Genomic DNA, 19,788 nt, shown 5'->3' on the forward strand with positions numbered 1-19,788 from the left:
CTTTCGCCTGCTTCTCTTGGTTTAAAGAGAGCAGAGCTTCATGGTGGAACCTAATCCCACCCAAAACCCTGGGTGCACTGGCTGTGTGAATGTAGTCTTCACTTTATGAAGTAAAACCATGGTGTCGGCAACATTGTAGAAAGACAGAGTCCCACCCCTGAGGTCCAGATATACTCCTATCCTGCTGCAGCTGGGAGCGCTGATGCTCACACTCTCCTTATTGTGCTGGAAGGAGCAGGCGGAGTACGAGCAGTCCAGACTCCACGACTTGGAGTTGTGTCCCAGTTTGCTGTCGCTCCCTCCTCCAGTTCTGCTCATGTTTTTGTAGCAGACCCCAATGGAAACCCCTTTGTTTCCTGTCCACTCGACCTCCCAGTAACAGCGCCCGGCCATCCCAGCTCTGCACAGCACCTGGGCCCAGCTGGTGAAGCGATCCGGATGTTCTGGGAACGACTGTGGCTCTAGACGTGTGGTGACGGCTCTCCGACCATCAGAGAAGCATAAGTAAGGATTGGCCGTGTTTGGATCCAGGGATATGTCACTGTAATCTGAACAGAGGAGATGGCCAAACATCGTTTATTGATCTCAACGACTATTTGCTATGAGGTTAACTACAAACATGTTCACCTTAATCATTCATCAATACAATGAGAAGGTAAAAAATGTTCAAAAATCAAGTCTTGTGCTCACAACAAATGACAGAGATGGAAGGATAAGAGGTTGAGCCAATCATAACTTGTTGAAAAAATATAGCTTTTTAAGTAGTGTGGGCTGTTAATTTTAAACCACTTAAATCTGGACACATTTAAATGCCACTGTTTCATTGAAATGTCGCCCACTAAATTCTTATTATAATTGGCATCCAAATACATGTTAATTTAAGTACTTTGAGATCCTCCTTTCAGTCACAAATCAACAGGAAAATAATTACCAGAAAGACCAAAGACTATTAAAACATTCACAACAAATGTTAATCATATGTTTAAGTAGTGTGTGGATTGTTAATTTAAAACCACTTAACTCTGGACACAAATACCTTGGTTAAAAAGGTCAAAAGAAACATGGTGTGTAGTCTTATCCCTATACAGCTCTGAGTAGATTTTATCAGGCTGTTCTGTCCCAGATATATACAAGTGCAAAGTACGATTTCTATACAAATCTATCAAAATATACAAAAAAGAAATTATACTGTACATGTGATAAATAGCACCAGCTTTCCAAAGAGTTCACATGGATCTCTTTCATCAACTAGTTACCTTTGCACATTGCATTGTTGCACTTTGGTCACTTTTCTCGTGTGAACACAAACTGAACGTGTGAAAGAATCAGTTTGTGGTATAAATCTGTGACATGGTGTTAGTCTTGCTCTGACTGTAATTTATGAAATAGTTGTACTCACATTGTAGGAAATCGGCTCTCGTCTTTGGTTCTAAGTTATATGGCGTCTCGGCATCTTTAGCTGTTGGACATCAGAGTTTACACATTAAAGAAACAACAGATTCATTGTTAAACTTGTGGAACTCAAGAAAATCAAACATACCTTTGGTCTTTTCAGCATCTCTCTTGCTTTGGTTGCTGGTTTCCTTCAGTGATAGGACTGCACATGCAGAGAAAATGATAATGTGTCATTTTCATGTCTAAAGATAGAATAATTATCGTCATAATAATCAGCAGAAAGAGACGCACCCTTTTCGGAGAGTTTGTTGAATTCTCTTTCGAGTGTTTCGTCCACACTGTCCTTCAGATCAACCAGGGATGCCCTCATGGTTTTGAACATCATATACTGAAGCGCATCAGTGCTGGGCATCTCCACAGGCTTTGAGGGGAAATGAAGGGACTTGCACTTCTGCAGTGACATAAGCAAATTAGTGGAGAACATTTGAATAGATGTGTAGCAACCCTGACAAAACATGAATGACGTTCATGGTGTACTAGATATCATAACGGGTTCTGTCAAGAAGTGCAGGACATATATACTAATGTTTTTTTTTACTTTATTCGTCACTATTAAAATTTTTATCTTACCCTTAAAAAGACACATTATGCAAAATAATAATAAAAGGTTCAAAAGAAAGGCCTTAACTGTTATTATTACCTTTGGGGGTTTGAGCTGTAAGATAATGTAACCATGATTAAAACTTTTAATTTTTAAAGAAACAACAGTGGAGAAGATGGAGGGTGACTGACTCCTGCTCTTTTCTCATACATTATGTCGGTCAGCTGAGTTGTTACAGACCTCACTAAAAGCATGAATAAGTGATTTGATAAATGTGTTTTATGGTACTAAATACTCACTCCTCAGCTGGTTCTCAAGAACAATAAGGTTTCAATTGTGTAAGTATGAGCCCAGAAAAGAGTGTCAAAGGTCAAAAAGTTATTTTAATCACTCCTCCAACATACCAGGGATAATTAAGTCATGCATGTAAGCATGTAATCGTTGTGTCTCTGAATATTCAAACTATGGCTGAACAAGCCACTGAAACTGAGCAGTGAATATTTAGTACCATAAAAAACATTTATGAAGTCACTTATTCATGCTTTTAATGAAGTCTATGAGTAACCATTACGTAACAACTCAACTGACCATTATAGATCAAATATATATGAGAAAAGAGCAGGAGAGGTCAGTCACTCTCCCTCTTCTCCATTATTGTTTCTCTAAAAAATAAATGTTTTATTTGTGGTAACATCATCTTACCAACAGCCCAAAACTCCCTGTTGGCTTTAGTTCCTCACCTGGAGGAAGTGGATGTGCTCATCAGTGTGACAGAGCTTCTCCAGCTCAGCCTCCGTCCTCCTCAGTGCAGCCATCTCCCTCTGCATCTTCTCCAGCTGCTCCTCAGCCTGACTGACGGCCGCTCTCTCCTGGACTCGGATCAGCTCCTTCACCTCCTCTCTCTGTTTCTCTATGGAGCGGATCAGCCTGGAGAAAATCCTCTCGCTCTCCTCCACCACTGCGTCCGTGGAGTGCTGTGTGGAGGATCAACTTTTCACGTCTTAGTTCTCCAGGAATCGTGCACACAGCCAACTTTTTGGTCCCACACACAGTGTCTGTCAACAACACATCTGAAGCTCCTGGATTAAAAAATACACTCACCTTGATGTACCTGATAATGTATCTAAGTTCCTTTTCCGTGTCCTTCAATTTGTGCGCAGACTTCAAAGAGGTTTCTTGGAGTTTTTTCTGAGAGAATACAAAAGATGAATATCACAAAGCGCAGTCCCTTAGGCTGCTCAGCTGAATTTTTCTTTCTTTTTTTCCCACGGTTGACTTTCAAGATGGAAAGTTTTGATTTTACAATCAAAAGGACTGAATTTCAGTGCAAAGCCTTTGGTCTATCGATCTACTCTTTTGACACACAAGATATGGCTGCAGGACCAGGGCACATTTTACACTCCCTGTGTTCAATATTTCAAACACTGAAGCCTTAACATCAGGCTAAAATAAAAAAGACCCTGTCTTCACCACATGTAAGAAACAGAGCTCTATTGTGTCTCAATCTTTCATAAAACACGACCACACTGCTTTACAGTTTAAAGTTGAGTCTCAATTACGAGAAAAGAGACAGTGAAGTCATATATATTATAGTCACATAGTATATTTTATGCGCTTTTAGTAAAGATCCTGATTTCATTGCAGAGGTGAGGCTATGCCGTCACATTGGACAAATCATTAGTCATTAGTTATTGGAAGAGCAAAGGAAAGCTGCATTTTCTTGTAACAACAGAAAATAAATTTGTGGTTTTCATTTTTCGTCCGCTCATCTACAGTCTGCTATAATTAACTTTAAAAAGGCTTAATCCTAGTTGCATCATTAGGTTAATTTTGTCACACTTTATAACCATCACACATTGTTTTCATTGGCTGAGGAGCAGAAACTTTATAGATTAGGCTAATTGATCCTGAGAGAAATACAGAAATACTATCTGACCTTTGACATGTTAAAATCGAAGGGATTCCCCTTTAAAATTGCAAACTTGCTTTCAGTAAAGTCCTGTGTGAATGTTGGTATGCAAACCCACATAATTTGTATTTTATCTAATTCTATTATAAGTACAAGAATAAAAAAGAAATATCTGTTCTTGGTGAGTCAAGCTGTTCATAAACATGTTGGAATTGGAATAAATATCTTAAAGGATCATTTAATGTTGAGAAATGTTCAAACATACCTGTTGTATTGCCCTCTCGTCCACCACTGAGACTACATCGTGGCCCTTGTGTGTCTCTTTCACACATTGAGAGCACACACACTGCTGGTCAGTGCGACAGTACAGCCTCATTAACTTGTTGTGCTCTGGGCAGAGCTTCTCTCTCAGCTGATCCGAAGCTGGGATCAGTCTACGGCCCTTTCCATGACAGCGTTCCTCGTGGGCTCTCAGGTGAGCCACACAGTAAGACTCCACGCACACAAGACAGGATTTGACAGCTTTGCTCTTTCTCCCTGTACAGACACTGCATTTCACGTCCTCAGGTTTGTCCAGGTGCTGAGCTGCAGCTTGTAATTCGGTTCGCTGAAACTTTTCCACCACTTCGCCCAGAACTGTGTTTCTACTCAGCAGAGGCCTGGGATTAAACAGCTGCCTGCACTGAGGACAGCTGTACTGGCCTTTCTGCTTGGGTCGGTTCCAGTAATCTTCGATACAGTCCAAACAGTAGCTGTGACCGCAGGGGATGGTCACCGGGTCTCTCAAGACATCCAGGCAAACTGAACAACAAAACTGATCTTGTTCAATAGAGATAGTTGTTGCTGCCATTTCCCACACGCTCCGACAGAAACTGGAAGGAACAAAGATGGGCGTAGCTCACAGGTGTGATAACAGCTACTCAGGTTTCGCCTGCTGCACCCTGGAGCCTCCAATCACAGCCTGCTGCACCAGGAAATAGGCCGGCCCAGATAAAGCAAACTGAGAAAAGAACAACCTTGTATTGAAACACCTCTCCTACGTATGCAGTCAGTAAATTCACATCAGATTCACTGACCTGAGAGAGTCATTTCTCACGAAACATTTTACACAAGAAAGCTGCAGTGTTGTTGTGTGTGTGTACACTCAACCTGTTTTCCCACTTCTGCTCCACACACCTCATGCCCCTATTTACACAGAATACAATGAAACGTAAACCAGTCTCCATGCAAATAAAAATGCCACCTCTGAGAACATACAGTGTGTACAAGTGTGTTTGCTTTTTAATGTCCACATGTCATCAATCACAATATATTATTACACACGTATCAAGCAAAATTATTGTTAACTGAGGTTAAAAAAATGAAAAATGTTTATAAAAGCCTGGCTTAATCAAAACTAAAACTTTACTACAATTCAAGGCAGTTTCCTTGGAAATACTGAAGTAAGATACAGTGAGCTCAGTCCTGGTTTTTGCTGCTTAATACTTAAAAGTAAATGCATTGTCGTGGAGCGATGCTCAGTTGTGTTCCTCATCTCCTTTCCACCTGCACTATAATGCAAGACGCATGTATAGCTTATTGTTGAGAACCAAACTATTTTAATGAATGCCAAAGCTGATAATTCATGCGTATCACTACATACTGTACAGCATTTCTGAGAGGAAAAGGAGAAGTGAGCAGTCAAGTACGATGACATTCAGGTCGTGTAGGTGCATGTGAAATACTGGTATGAGTCTATTTCCTCCTTGGGTGAGCACGTCGCTGAAGATGCCTCGATCTGGATCCTGTGGAGAGTTTGGTGCCTGGGCAGAGAGAGGAGGAATTATTGGTCTACAGGACATAAAACCATAAACCGTAAATTTGACTTTAAAGGATACCATCTACACTAAATCAGAAATCTAACTACATTCATTCATGTTGAGGTGTTTGTACTTTGCCTCACTATATTTTAGATAAAATCTAGACTGGTTACTTTTACAGATGCGGATTATTACATGTAAAACGTATTAACAAACAACCCATTTAATATGAGACCTTGTTACAGATTAATCACCTCAACAGGACATTAATTAAAATGTTGCTTTTAGTGACTATATTTTCCAATAATTCATCAGTTCATTCAGTGTCCTCATTGGTACTGTTATTTTTGAAGACACTCATGTCTAAAAGTAATTTTAAAACCAATACTCTTTTATCATCAGAACAGACAGCCTGTATCATTATATCTACCCCTAAACAGCCGGGGGGGCACATCCTGATAGCTAAGAACTAACTGTCTGATATTATCACCCTGGTTTGGTACTAAAGTGAAACTATGAATCAGGAACAAAACAGTACTTTATACAGTGGTGTGATATTGCTGTTTTAAAGGGGAACTATAGAAGTCCGGTCGCTTTTCTGCTGTTTTGTTAACCGTCCTCTTGGCCATGTGCATTTGTTTACAATGAAGCGGGCGAGAAAGCAATCAATAGAGTAGTACATAGCGTTATATATCAAATAACATGTTACGATGTGTATATCTGTGTAGTCTTATCTGTCATAAACAAGAGATTATGGGTTACGGGGCGCGTTTGTTTCATGCTGCGCAGAGACGAGAGCTTGGACACCGGGGAGGCGGCACTAATCTTGCAAAGTTGGTTTTCAACTGAGAGACACTAGGTGGAAGGCAGAGCGCCTCAATTCTCCCTCGTAACAAATTACATGTAATTTATTAAACCATCACTATTACTCCAAAGCTGTTTCATTAAGGTAAAAATGTAGCATAGTTAAGATAAAAAATCCTGCATAGTTCCTCTTTAATGCAGTAAAATATCTCAGTACTTCTCCCTCTACCAGATGAATCTTGTACAGTAGATTGTGAATTTGTTTAACTCTCTCCATCACTAAATTTGTATCACTTGCGTAAAATGAACTCTACACTGTTCTTTACTGGGAAACACATTGTGTTGCTGATAATGTCTATTGTCTATATTTACCAAATGGTGAGAAGGCAAACGTGGGCAGAGTAGTTCCATGAGTGAGGAAAGGGTTGAGAGGACTCACAGGACTTTGGTCTAGACCAGGTGGGGGGATCACTGCAAGCAAAGAAACAACAAACACTGTTAGTACAGAGTCTCAGCTGTCCAATGTGTCATCCATCCACCACTGCAGATTCAGCAACCTCCACTATAAACAACCGAGATGAGTAAGGTGTTTGTGCCGCATGATAATGTGGTCAGGGTTCTGCAGAGTTCACAAAGTGCAGATCTAGATCTACTGTAGGGCACAAATCTATACCGGTCATAGCGTTAAATGTATCAATAAAACAAATATAAATGATAAGGTCTAGGATTATTTACACAGCACATGAATCATTAAATAGATGCAGGATGAGCAGCAGAAAATGGATCAGTGGATTAACCAAGGAAAACAATATTAATTCAAGGTCTATATATGCGCTTTACTCGGGATCAGAGATCTGGAACAAGGGTAGTGAGGATTTTCCAGCTTTTTTCTGATAAAGTCACAAACAAAGCAATATTTTCAAATAATGTTACAGCCTAAAACAGGCTCCAAAGATTACGGTATATAAGTCTTTTGTAAATGAAATGTGACATTATTTATCTACCAAAAAAGCCTTAGCAAAAAAAAAAAAAGGCTGCACAAGTACCAAGAGTTGGGTTGGACTAACCTGCTGTTTCATCCATTTGTGTAGATGACCCAGCATCACCAGACTCTATAGTGTCGATTTGTTCGGTGGCATTTGAAGAACCTACAATCACTATGCTTCTCACTACAAATCAAAGACAGAAACAAAATCACGTTAACAGAGATGACAGAAAGAATCACTAATACCAGATTAAAACAGCACTCTGTAACGACCACTGGTGTCGTACCTTTCTCATAAATGTTGACAAATCCTCCTTGGCAGACCTCCTGCAACAGTACTTTAAAATCTGACACAGCTGTCATCACAGGACCAAAGGTGAGGCCGGGGTCAGTGGTGACTGAAGGCAAAGCTGACAGCACAGGTGGAGCATGGAGAGACTGGCAACTCTGGATTCACAAACACAGAGACCAAGAATGAGTGAAGTTTGATGTGTGTATCTAGACACTGAGATTCTGTCCTGAAAGTCTGAAAAAAAAAAAAACCAACAGAAAGAAAAACATATAAACTTGAGTGGCATTACCTGAAGGAAATTGATGTGGTCGTCAGTATGGGAAAGTTTGTCCAGTTCAGCCTCATTCTTTTTCAGCTCTGTGATCTCCTTCTGGATCTTGTCCAGCAGCTGCTCGGCCTGACTGACGGCCGTCTTCTCCTGCGCTTTGATCAGCTCTCTCACCTCAAACCGCTTCAGCTCAATCGACCGAATCAGTTCGGTGAAGACACAGTCGCTTTCTTCAGATGCCGCCCGAGCCGAGCGCTAGAGGGAGGCACGAAGGAAACAGTCAAAGATGATGGAAGAAGTTTTACTGTCAACTTATGAAGTGGTTAGAACAACATGGAAGGAGTGGGAATCTAATCATCTGTATTGATCTGTTAAAATAATTCAAGAGTGTTAGCACTTACAGTGAGAGAGAAAATGGCCTGTCTCAGCTCCTGTGCCTCCTTCTCTCTGAGCTGAATTCTCAGCTGAGAGCTCTGCTTCATGTCACTGAGCTGCCTCTGAGGAAATACAAAGTGAAAATGAGAAAAGTCACATACAGTTCAAAGAAAGAGTGGTATCTTATTGATTATACATCAGGGTTTGCATACACAACAAGGCCGATGTTTTGTGTTATTTTGTTAACATTTCAATGCAGTTGTGTCTGTGTGTGTGTGTGTGTGTGTTGTTATTTATGAAGTTCCTTATTTATAACATGTTCCTAAATGTGCTGAGGCTGAAGTTTGGTTTTGATGGTCTCAGCTGATTCCAAGTTGTTGCAGCACAGGTTGTAGGCATCGTGGTAGCCTCCTTTCCTGACAACATTATTAGGCTAATTCAAAAGTCTGAGACTTGACAAACCTGAACTTGATGATGATTTTAATGAAACATTTATGCTACAGAAGAAACTACAATGTCCTTGTATGGTTCCATCCATATCACAACACACCAGGTCTTGTTTAGTGATGACTCTACTCCTCAAACACATAGGCCTACTGGATTAACATTTGTTTGAGCAAAAAAGGACAGGGGGTTTATTGCTTCCCCTCAATCTAGGAAAGGAAACATTAGACCAGGTGAAGATGTCAAATTAATGGTTCACACCCAATACTAGTATAATATAATAGGCCTAATAATATAATAGTCAAACCAGCTCTAAAGAACAGAGATGATTTGATTTCAGTTTCAGATTGATTAAACCTTTAAATATGGGGCCCTCTGGTGGCCTACTGGTTAAAGCACCAAGGATAAAACAAAAAGACCTTTCTTTGTGTCTCTCACTCCCTTTTCATCTCCCCCTTGATTTAATCATCCCTATTACTATGTATCATGTAGGTAAGTTGGGTAAATGTACCCTGTTTCAATCAAATGTGTAGTGAAAGGTAGTTCATTGAGTTCATTAAGTGAATAGTCAAACAGTGACCCAGTGATAAACTGATGAGCAAAGTAGAAAAACGTCTTCATAATTTGAAAACCAGGAAGTTGTTTCTTTGATTGGACAAAAGGCTGGACTTTGAACTATCACTCCGCTTCACAGGTGGTCTATTAACGGTTGTTGTATTTATGAGATTGTGGCAAAGATTAGTTTACTTCCAGGAACAACATTTTAAAATAAATTATATTTACCCGTCAGAATAGGATGACGAAAAGGGTATAAGCAGATACCTCAGCACACATTTGAGGGACAAGAAGTAGCCTAAAGCTGGCTACAGTGCAGATAAAGAAGAATGTTCGTGTTGCATAGCAACAGTCTATTATTGACAGTCCAGAGGCGGAACGTGGACAAGTCGAAAATACACAAACAAATCACAACCAGATGTTTCTCATTGCTGTTGATTATGTGGCACGTGTATAACTGTTGTATAAAAGTAATATTACATAAAAGGGTATGGTGGTGTACTAATTACACCTCATAAACCCCTCAGCTTTTCCTCTAGAAACATGTAACCAGGTGCTCCAGTCCAGACTAACTTTTTCTTTTTGTTTAACTCGGAGCACAGTGACACACTAACCTGGAGCCCTGATGATAATTATGGTTACCTGCTTCTGCTGTATCTCCGCCTCGGCCAGCACCGTGTCGTGCCCTTTATGCTGGTCTGTCAGACACAGGTAGCAGATGCACTGTTTGTCGGTGCGGCAGTACACCTCCAGCAGCTTGTCGTGTCGGGGACAGATCGTTTCGTGGAGCTTCTTGTTGGCCGACACCAGCTTGTGTTTCTTGAAAGCGGCAGACTCGTAATGAGGCCGGACGTGGACGTCGCAGTAGGAGGCCAAACACACCAGACAGGACTTGACAGCCTTGTTTTTCCTCCCGGTACAGACGTCGCACTCCACGTCGTCCGCCTCGGCGAAGCTGTGGGTGTTTGCGGACACCGCGGTGGCCTCTTGGATCCCGGTCTTCTTGAATTTCTCCACCACGTCGGCCAGCATCGTGTTTCTGGCCAGCGGCGGCCTCGGGCTGAAGTTGTGTCGGCACTGCGGGCAGACGAAGACGCCCAGGTAGTCGTCTTGGTCCCAGTAGTCCTGGATACACACACAGCAGTAGCTGTGTCCGCAGGGGATGGTCACCGGGTCCCGCAGCACATCCAGACAGATCGGGCAGTTGAACTGGTCCTTGTCCAGGACGACTCCGGCCTGAGCCATCGTCCAGAACGCTGATGTACAAACAGAAAATGAGCGAAAACACAGGAATATGTGTGACAGCAGCTGCTGCTTTGTTTACAGGAAGTGTTAACAGGGGGGCGGTACCGGAACAGGAAGTAGGGGGTTTTAATCTTTAAAAGGCACGATTTTCAAAATAAAAGATCTTTAATGTAATTTTTTAAAATTAAATTCCAATAACTTTTTTTTTTTTACACGTTTATTTATTTTTGTGTTTGAAGTATTCCATTATATAATCCAGCACCTTAATTGCCTCTGGCGATTGAAGTAGGCAGGTATAAGGGGGTCCCTGAAGAGCAGGGTATGTGGTTTTGTGACCTGGATATTGTGGAGGATGAATTTCACTTTCTTTTTTCAGTGCCCTCTGTATAATGAACTGAGGAAATCCATGTTTGAAAAAGTTCAGGTGAAGAACCCCGACTTATTTTGGATGTCAGAGTGTGATTGAGTTGGTTTTTCAAGGAGATCTATGTCTTAGCCAGATTCATTGAAAAAGCTCTGAGACAGAAACCATTATATCATACAGAAGACTACTTAAAGCAGAAGTAAGTGATATATTTGTGTTAATATAAGTCTTAAATAGTTATATCTTCCGACAGCAATCACTTACATAGAGTGTTTGGACCGAAACACGGGTCTGTCAGTCACTCTGCTCTGCTCTGAGCCGAGGAGAAAACATTTATCGTATCCTACAGTTTTTATCCAATGGGGAGAGAGAACGGCATGCAGGGCTGTGTGTGCAGCCAAGGGACGCCGTGAATGTGGTGACGTAGGGACGAGGACTGTTATGGTGCGTTCAAGGAAACTCGTAACTCGTGTTTTTCCAACCTGTGAAGTCATACCAGTTCAATCTGGTACGAGTTCACGGGTCGGAAGTTACGAGTGGCCGTTATAGTGACTTTCACAGGTAAAACAGGTCGGAAAAACACGAGTGGGTTGCCTGGAACACTACAAAGTCGTAAATTGTGACTTGAAGCTGTAATTTACGGTTTCAAAAGCCTACCTGGAACGCAGCATTAGCCAAAACGACCGGATCGCTTACTTCTGCTTTAATATTATTGTTTTGGTTATTTTGATAAACTGCCTGTTCACGCAGAAATTTGTGTTGAATGAGTATCAACACATATTTATGAGTAGACTTGTTAGCAATCTTTGAATGTATACTATTCCCATGTGGGCTGGGCTGAGTAATGTGCACCCAAATAAACAAATCAATCACATATGTTATTTGTACGCAGTAGTGGACATAGTAATTTTACTTTTGATACGCCATTGCAAATATGATTTCGATTATTAAAAGTATAAATCTTTGTACAAAGGGACTGATACCCTGTAGTTAAATACATTATTCTGTGAGTATCAGTGTGTAAGCAGCAGATGTATAACAAGTAGATGTAATTAAATGAGCAAAATGGGATATCTTTGTCAAAACAACTTAATCAATTATCATCATGGTTATTTTGTGGCAGATGAATAATCAATATAGCATCACTAACCATAGTACATCAGTTAAGTTATTATTGCACAAGTATTTAGAATGTGAGCCTGAACATAGTTCCCAATGCATTTTTTTTATTCAAAAATGCCATTAAATAATAAATCAACACATTAAATGAAGTCTGGTTCAGTAAGTGGAAAATAAAAAGGACAACATATTTTCAAACTTAAAGGAATTAAATAGGTATTTGTGCATTAACAACATAAATAACAGGTTAGACATACATACAGTACACCTTTAAAAATAAGTTTCCTCTTCATACAGAACAAATACATTACTTTGGTCAAAAACTAAAGCTTTGATGCATTTAAAGAAAGGTCCCACATTAAAAAGGCTGTCTCAATAAAAACCAAATATCATCCAAACATTCAGTGTTTATCGTTTGCTGCAAGTTTTTGAAAAGTTGCCAGCAACCTTGTACAGAATAAACCATCGCTAATCATGTCTTTGAACACTTTCTCGCTAAACCAAATGCAACTCCAATTAAGAGGCCCAACCTTTAAATGTACATGTTATACATTTGGTAAAACAACAATACTGTATTGATAAAAAGGTCCCTCAAATCAAATATTTCCTCTCAGACTAACAAGAGTTCAGGTTATTCACCCATTTGGGTTAACTTGTGCAAAACGTTGATGGGAAGATTAAAACTAATTATTGTCATTCCATGTTTACGATGTCCATTCAAGCATTTCATTACAATTTCTTTTCTTTTCTTCAAAAAGTTATAATTCCCTGAAATTATAACTGTAAACTACGACTAATCAAGAGAAACAGGCACAAAAAATTATTCTGGTTGTTTCAAAACATGCATTGATGTCAGTGGAAGAGTAACTTTTGCTCTACATGCTTATTTGAAGTTAGAGGATTTTGCTAAATGAGAATGAGGACGTCTAAAGCCAGTCTATTCACAGTCCACTACTGAAAAAGCTGCAAGGATAAAGCTACGTTTTTTGTTTAACTTTCGCCCAAGAGAACAACTTTCATAATGATCTCAGTGCATAAGTGCGTTTAAAACAAGGAACACCTTATAGTTCAAGTTTTCAGCTGTTCTAAGTCCAGGACTTGACTTCACATGATACAAAAATACACAGCAGGTAGGATTGACCCAAAACAAAAGTGAAATTGTGTATGTCAACTAAAACTCTCTACAATGTTGTAACTGTTTGTGTGCATGTATATATATATATGGATGTATATTGTATATGTGCGTGCAATGCAAATGATATGTGTCTACACTCATGGGGTCATGGTGCGGCTTCACTTGTTCTTCTCTTCCAGTCCGCTCTCTGCTCTCAGAGCCTGGCTGCTGGCTGAAATGAAGCTGATCCAGTGTTTGAGGTCCTCAGGAAACTCCGGGCACGCAATCTGAACACACAAACACAATTTAGAAGAATGTTGCAGTACAGTGAAAAACACAGTCTTGATAGTTTCAGTCTTCTTTTAGAGATAAAGTTCAGAACAGCACATTTAGAAATAAAAAAATGTTGTGGTTCTGAACTGTTAATCAGAAACAGAAGTTCCAAAATCAACGAGATGAGTTGATAAATCTATCTAAAAAAAACAAAAACAGAAAACAATCACCAACAATTTTCATTCTCATTCACATCAGTTATTATTTCACACAATTTTTTGAACAAAAATGCCAAATATTTTCTTTTTCTAGCTTCTAAACTCTGCGATTCATTGTGTACTTTTTCAGTACTGTTTTAAGGAAAACCCACATTTAGATATCATCACATCTGGCTTATGAACACTGCAAAATATATTTTTTGTCTTTTATATTTAAGTTATAACAAGTAATCATTCATTTTAAACGATTAAACAAAAAATCAGTGGATTCATCAGTGAGGACAATAACTGTAATTTGCAGTGCTTTGACAGTTATATCAATACTTAACATCTCCTTCTATCACTGACCTTCCTTTTGCAGACAAATTCGATAATGCTCTCCGGGCTGCAGCTCACCACATTTTGCCTGCAGAGCATGATCGCAGATACGAATCCATCTTTCTTGGATACAAACCGCTGCTCCAAGTAAAAGGCCTTCTCGTCCCATCCCACTACTTTGGTCCGAATCTCAAAAGCCTCGCGGAAGGCCAAGGACCGCCGGTACCGGATGGTGGAAGCCCCTACCACCATTTTGGCCCCCAGTTTGCGCGAGGCCATGAACAGCCCGTTCCGCATGTAATGGTGGAAGCGGGCAAAGTCACACTCCCGCAGGTATCGAGAGTTGTTCATGTGGCCCATGTAGTCCAAATCATGGGGCAGGACCATGCCATCGATGCTTTGCTCAGCTAGAATGTCCCATATTCTGGGCTGGAACCACGCCTCGACAAACACCTGGGCCCCCCGTAGGAAGTACCATACATCCAGACTGCAGAAGAGCAGGAGGAGGGCTCCCAACACCAGCAGCAACATCTCTCTGGAACAACAGCACATATATTATGGTTAAATCAGCACTTACATTGCAGACACCATTCATATGTGACTTAAATGTCTGAGCTTTCCTTCAACATCTACCTGCTTGCACTATGAAAAACAATAAGATATATACTGTAACTATACAGATGACGCATATTTAATATCACGAGAATAAGGTGCAATACAATGACTGACTATCTATCTTATTTTACCCATGTTATATACCTTTTAGATTATTTTATCAGTTTTTATATGTGTAATTTTATGTTTACGTAAGATGTTGTGTCTTTATTTCTGGTACTTTTATTTATTATCCTGTACAGCACTTTGGTCCACTGTGGATGTTTTAAAGTACTCAACAAATACAGTTGGATTGGATTGGATTGGACTATGTGCACTGAACAAATCATGAGTAGATTTGTTATCCTTCATTGAGAATTTCATAAAGATCAATCTTCAGTCTCTACCAGTGGACCTACATGTTTCTGTTAACATCCGCAATGGACAATTAAATGTTAACATCCACATTAGACAATTACACAATCAGCATTCAGAATATATCAGAGATTAAAGGACTTGTGCCTCAGCTGGATTTAGAAAAATATGCTTTTTCCACATGTGTTTATATTTAGTCAGCCCAATTTCTCAAATGATGACTTTACAGGTTTCTCCACACACACAAAGCTGCCGCTGTCTCAAAATGCTGCTGCTAGAGCCCTCATGAAGATCAAGACGGCTGATCACATCAGTCCAGTTCTCAGATCTTTGCACTAGTTCACTTCAGCTGGACTGAATAGTTTGAGGCCAAAATACAATTCGGATCTGCTACTCCATTGTAAACTGTCCAGACCACTCAGATGACTGTGGACAGGCCTGATGATCACTCCCCAACTGTCAAAACTAAAGAAGCAGAATTCTGTTTTTTTCTTATTCACCATATATCTGGAGCAAACTTCAGAAAACTGCTGCAACTCCTAGTTCTTTTCAATCGACCTGCCTTAATTAGATTAAATTTGAAACAATGTATTGATACCTTGCTGCTACTGCACAGTATTTCTTTTTTTTTCTATCTTGTGTTTTTATGTTGCTATATTTCTTTGATATCTAAATTATTGCCAGATTATGAACAGTGAGCCCTGGATACAGACATGTACTGTAGGACACTGGACAACCCAGAATGAAATATATGCATAAAAACAGCAAACAGTGCAGCCATATTGTTTGTAGTTGTGTGTCACGTCTTACTGTGTTTATTTTTTTCCATATCTTCATTAGTTGCAGTTTTGCATTTCTGGATGGATACATATTAATTACCTATTTATTTAACATCTTTTAGGTAATTTTGTGTATCTTTGTAGTCCACACACTCTTTGGGTTGTTTAGCTTCTGTAAAGTCAGTTAGCATCTTTCTGTAAGTGTTTTGCATTGCTCTATGGGCATTTGCATCTCTTGGTGGCTGTAGTTGTTGTGGGCCTGTCTAACCTCTCCAGTCCTGGGGTCTGTGCCCAGTAGGCCCATTCAGTAATTTGGCCATAGTCTTAAACCACTTTTCACAGTTTCATAATGTAAAGATATTTGTATAGCCTTGTTGATGTCTATATGAACTTTGCCTTGGTTGTTTTTTTTTTTAACCTGCTCCATTAGAGCAGGCAGTGTGTCTAGATCCATGACAACAATCAGTATTAAATATCAACCTAAATGCACACTTGTCCTCATCAATGACTGTGCAAATGTGTAGAAAAACAACCGGCCAGTGCTTTTTCACTCCTCTGCATAATATTACAGCTTAATATACGCCAGCAGCACACTCCTATAATCACCCACTTCAACCTTGAGAGGACTATGAAGCTAACGCTGCTCCTCTCAACCTGCTGTCACAGCCAAATCTGTTAGCTTTAGCTGCTAGCTGCCAGGAGCTGGTGGCCTTGGCAGAGCAGAGACCGCCGGTCTTAACGGAAAAAGTCGCTATGTTCTCAAGTTTCGTCAAAGTCGAGACTGCGGCGTCAATCGATCAGAAGCTGAGGTGTCTTTTAAAGACGGTTAAAACTTACCGTGCTCCCTGGACTCAGAGCTACCATGAGATGCGATGCAACTTGAAGAAACCGGTAGAATGAATGAGCAGGACTTCCGGGTGGTCCGTGACGACAAGTAATTTCAGTGGTTCGCCTTGTCGGCATGGTTACACGGTTATGTTTTCATGCTGAATGATTGACATCAACACCACACACACAAATAACGCGTTAAATTGAACACAAGTGTCATTATAATATTTAGTATACAAAGCAAAAGTCATGAAGCCCTAAACATGACGCAAAAGAGGAGTTTAATGCCGCATGTTAAACGTTATTCGTTCCAATCCACTGTTATGTTTATTTATGAATAAACAGAATCAACCTGTCCCCCAAACCCAGCAGACTCAACCTGACACACACACATATTGCATTTCTGGTTACATAGATTATATTATATCATATCATATCATATATTTATAAATATATATTTCTCTTATTTATTTTACTTATATGGCCAGTCTAGGAGCAACCAGGAAACATTTCACTGCAGTTAGGCAACTCTGTGACTTGTAGCCTGTATGTGACAAAAAAAGTCATCTTGGAATCTTGAATAGAGGTGAATTTGTACTTAAAATATTTGATTTGGTTTTGTCTTACTTCTGTACGACCTGTTTGTTTCATTCAGCTTTTTGTTTTATCTGTGTCTAAGATGATAATGACAGGCAACTTCAACTTCCCTCCCTCCATCCATCCATTGTCTACACACCATCTATCCGTGCAGGATCCCATCTTACCTGTGTGTAGGTTGTCTGCTCGTATGTGCAGGTGAATCTATATTGAAGGCATATAAAAGCATCAACATGAGGTCAAAATGTATTTATTTTAGTACCTTTTGGTAGCCTACATGAACATACACTTTATACAATCACAATTCTTATTTATTAGTGTATTAGTAGAGAGTATGGCCGTTAGCGGCCTCTCAGGACAATGAGGTAAGCTGTTTTTTTCAGGTGTTTGACATAAGTATTGCAGTCTTAGTCAGACTTGAGAATAAAGAAGGCACAGGTGTGTTCAGGTCAGCTAACAGAACAACAAATATCTTTCCCAGAAGACTTTGAATCCTGGGCTGGTGTATTAGCAGGCTCACAAATAACCACTTTAATAACTGTCCATTCAATCCCTCATTTGTTCTTGTCGTCTAGTCCACTCTCTGCTCTGAGGGCCTGGCTGCTGGCAGAGATGAAGTTGACCCAGTGCTGAAGGTCCTCTGGGAACTCCGGGCACTCAACCTGCAAGAGGCAAAGCTTTAGTGTCAACGTTCTTCAAAAGATTTAGTAAACTTGTTTGCATTTGGACCGAAACTTTCTTTCCTACCTTCCTTTTACACAGGTGCTGCATGATCTTGTCCGGGCTCGTGCGGATGACACTCTGCTTGCAGTACATGACGGCACACACCAACCCGTCTTTTGTCGACACAAATCTCTGCTCTAAGAAAAAGGCTTTGTCATCCCAAGTGACGATCCGACTCCTCAGCTCATACCCCTCGCCTATACACAGAGCTCTTCGGTAACGAATGGTGGTGGCCCCCACCACCACTGAAGCTCCGAGGGCTCGCACGGCCTTGAAGACCCCGTTACGTGTGTAGAGAGAGAAGCGGGCGAAGTCACACTCCCGGAGGTAGCGAGCATTGTTCATGTGGCACATGTCAATGTCATGGGAAGTGACCCGGCCTGTCAGGACCTGCTCCCCTGTGATGTCAAACACTGGAGGCTGGAACCAGGCCCGGATGACCACCACCGCTACCCGCAGGAAGTACCACACATCCAAAGTGCAGAAGAGGGCCAGCAAGGCGGCGAGCACCCACAGCACCCACCACATCGCTCTAAGGAAATAACACAGGCAGAGGAAGTAGTGGTGTTAGTGTAATGCAACAAAATCCAACATTATGACACATCCAAAAACATAAAAAAGAAAAACGATGGATCACATTTAGGAATATATTATCCATTATTGTGTTAATTCTTCATACATAATCCAATACACCATTTGAGTCACATTTGATAAAAACCACAGTGTCCTGCTTCTGAACAATAACAATAAACAAGCATAATTCAATAATATACTGTACATTATATCATTTATATAGTCCTCTATTAATACTAATTTGCGGCAATTAATCATAATAATGCTGCATGTTTTCAGTTCATCAGCTTCATGTGAGTTACTTTAATTGATTGGTAGCATAAATTAAAATTTCTGAATGGATGGTGTTATCTTGGCTGTGATCACTTGAAACAGCAGAGTGGGGGTATCTGGCACAACTACACCAACTTACAAGGTGCAGGGAGAACTGAGGAAACTTGTAAAAGAAAAACAAAAGCTCCAGCAACACTTTTTCACTTGTGTTTCTGAGAAATGTAAAGACGTAAATCCTCTGTCTGATGGTATTTCTTTCCTCACGGGGAGTTTGAGCTACAGACCCAGTGTGCAGTGATTTCACCAAACATGAATGTGTGAACAGGTTTTGCAGGACAGACAGGAACTGGCTGAATGCCTCAGCATGAAACTGCCCTTCTTCACTGCACATGGTTACTAAAGAGTAAACTAATGCTGTGCAAAAAAAAAGCGTCATTCACAACACTTCTAAAGTCCTGTCATAGTATTTAGTGATTTCAAATTTCCAAGTTAGCTATCAGGTTTGACGTTTAACTACTTGTTGAAGTGGCACCGAGTAGTTTTCAGTCGTCACTTCACGGCGAACATAACAACATGGACAAAGGTAAAAAGTTACTACTTCTGATAAATCCAGAAACACCCACCTGCTGTCTGAATCCTCCTGTTTCCACTCAAATGTGCAGAGTCAACAGAGCTCCCTCCATGTATGTACCACTCTCTGTGCGTGTGTAAAACCAAAACCCACAACTCAGTACGTCCAAAACACTTCCGGCGACAGCTGCCAAAATAAAAGTATTGGTGAGCTTTTTCGACGTCTAATCAATATAAAAACGTACAAACATGCAACGGTACGATTAATATCAATAACGAGTTAGTTTTATCTTAAAAACTGCACTGTAACGCCACGGGCAGATCAATTCTCAATATTTATTTAGATTTCAACGACATTTAATTTGAAGGCGGGAGATTTACTTCCTGTAATGCGAACA

At 40.3% G+C, this 19,788-nt stretch overlaps 3 protein-coding genes across 4 annotated transcripts; all 3 read right to left on the reverse strand.

Moving 5' to 3' along the window:
* Window positions 1–21: 21 nt before the first annotated feature.
* LOC311000555 (E3 ubiquitin/ISG15 ligase TRIM25-like) lies at window positions 22–10,737 on the reverse strand (the record flags this gene model as incomplete). The annotated part of the gene is given in 14 exon segments (XM_083991294.1): window positions 22–548; window positions 1,400–1,459; window positions 1,541–1,597; window positions 1,687–1,846; window positions 2,737–2,980; window positions 2,982–3,184; window positions 4,171–4,777; window positions 5,553–5,559; window positions 6,881–6,979; window positions 7,576–7,677; window positions 7,781–7,940; window positions 8,075–8,308; window positions 8,455–8,550; window positions 10,070–10,737. Coding segments are annotated over 14 exon segments (3,159 nt in total). The 5' UTR covers window positions 10,673–10,737.
* A 1,776-nt stretch (window positions 10,738–12,513) lies between these two features.
* Window positions 12,514–16,743, reverse strand: LOC311000672 (protein THEM6-like; the record flags this gene model as incomplete). 2 transcript variants are annotated; one of them, XM_083991430.1, is made up of 3 exons in its annotated part: window positions 12,514–13,556; window positions 14,109–14,613; window positions 16,664–16,743. In XM_083991430.1, the coding sequence occupies 2 exons, from the start codon at window positions 14,607–14,609 to the stop codon at window positions 13,449–13,451; spliced, it is 609 nt and encodes a 202-aa protein (XP_083847556.1). In that variant the 3' UTR covers window positions 12,514–13,448. The 2 variants fall into 2 exon arrangements, with proteins under 2 accessions (XP_083847556.1, XP_083847555.1); XM_083991429.1 differs by lacking the exon at window positions 16,664–16,743 and having other exon boundaries at window positions 14,109–14,630.
* A 762-nt stretch (window positions 16,744–17,505) lies between these two features.
* Window positions 17,506–19,553, reverse strand: LOC311000673 (protein THEM6-like). The gene is made up of 3 exons (XM_083991431.1): window positions 19,444–19,553; window positions 17,999–18,506; window positions 17,506–17,913 (listed from the first exon to the last, which is right to left on the reverse strand). Exons 2-3 carry the CDS (start codon window positions 18,500–18,502, stop codon window positions 17,806–17,808), a joined length of 612 nt encoding a protein of 203 aa, XP_083847557.1. The 5' UTR covers window positions 18,503–18,506; window positions 19,444–19,553; the 3' UTR covers window positions 17,506–17,805.
* Window positions 19,554–19,788: the final 235 nt, after the last annotated feature.

This window comes from Trachurus trachurus, assembly GCF_905171665.1.
Source record: "Trachurus trachurus genome assembly, chromosome: 17".
NCBI lineage: Eukaryota > Metazoa > Chordata > Actinopteri > Carangiformes > Carangidae > Trachurus > Trachurus trachurus.

Excerpts from the sequence above, each read along its gene's own strand:
- LOC311000673 (XM_083991431.1), bottom strand. The coding sequence starts at position 18,502 with ATGTGGTGGGTGCTGTGGGTGCTCGCCGCCTTGCTGGCCCTCTTCTGC. Across the intron at positions 17,914-17,998 it reads AGCACCTGTGTAAAAGGAAG|GTTGAGTGCCCGGAGTTCCC; the intron begins GTAGGAAAGAAA and ends TGCCTCTTGCAG.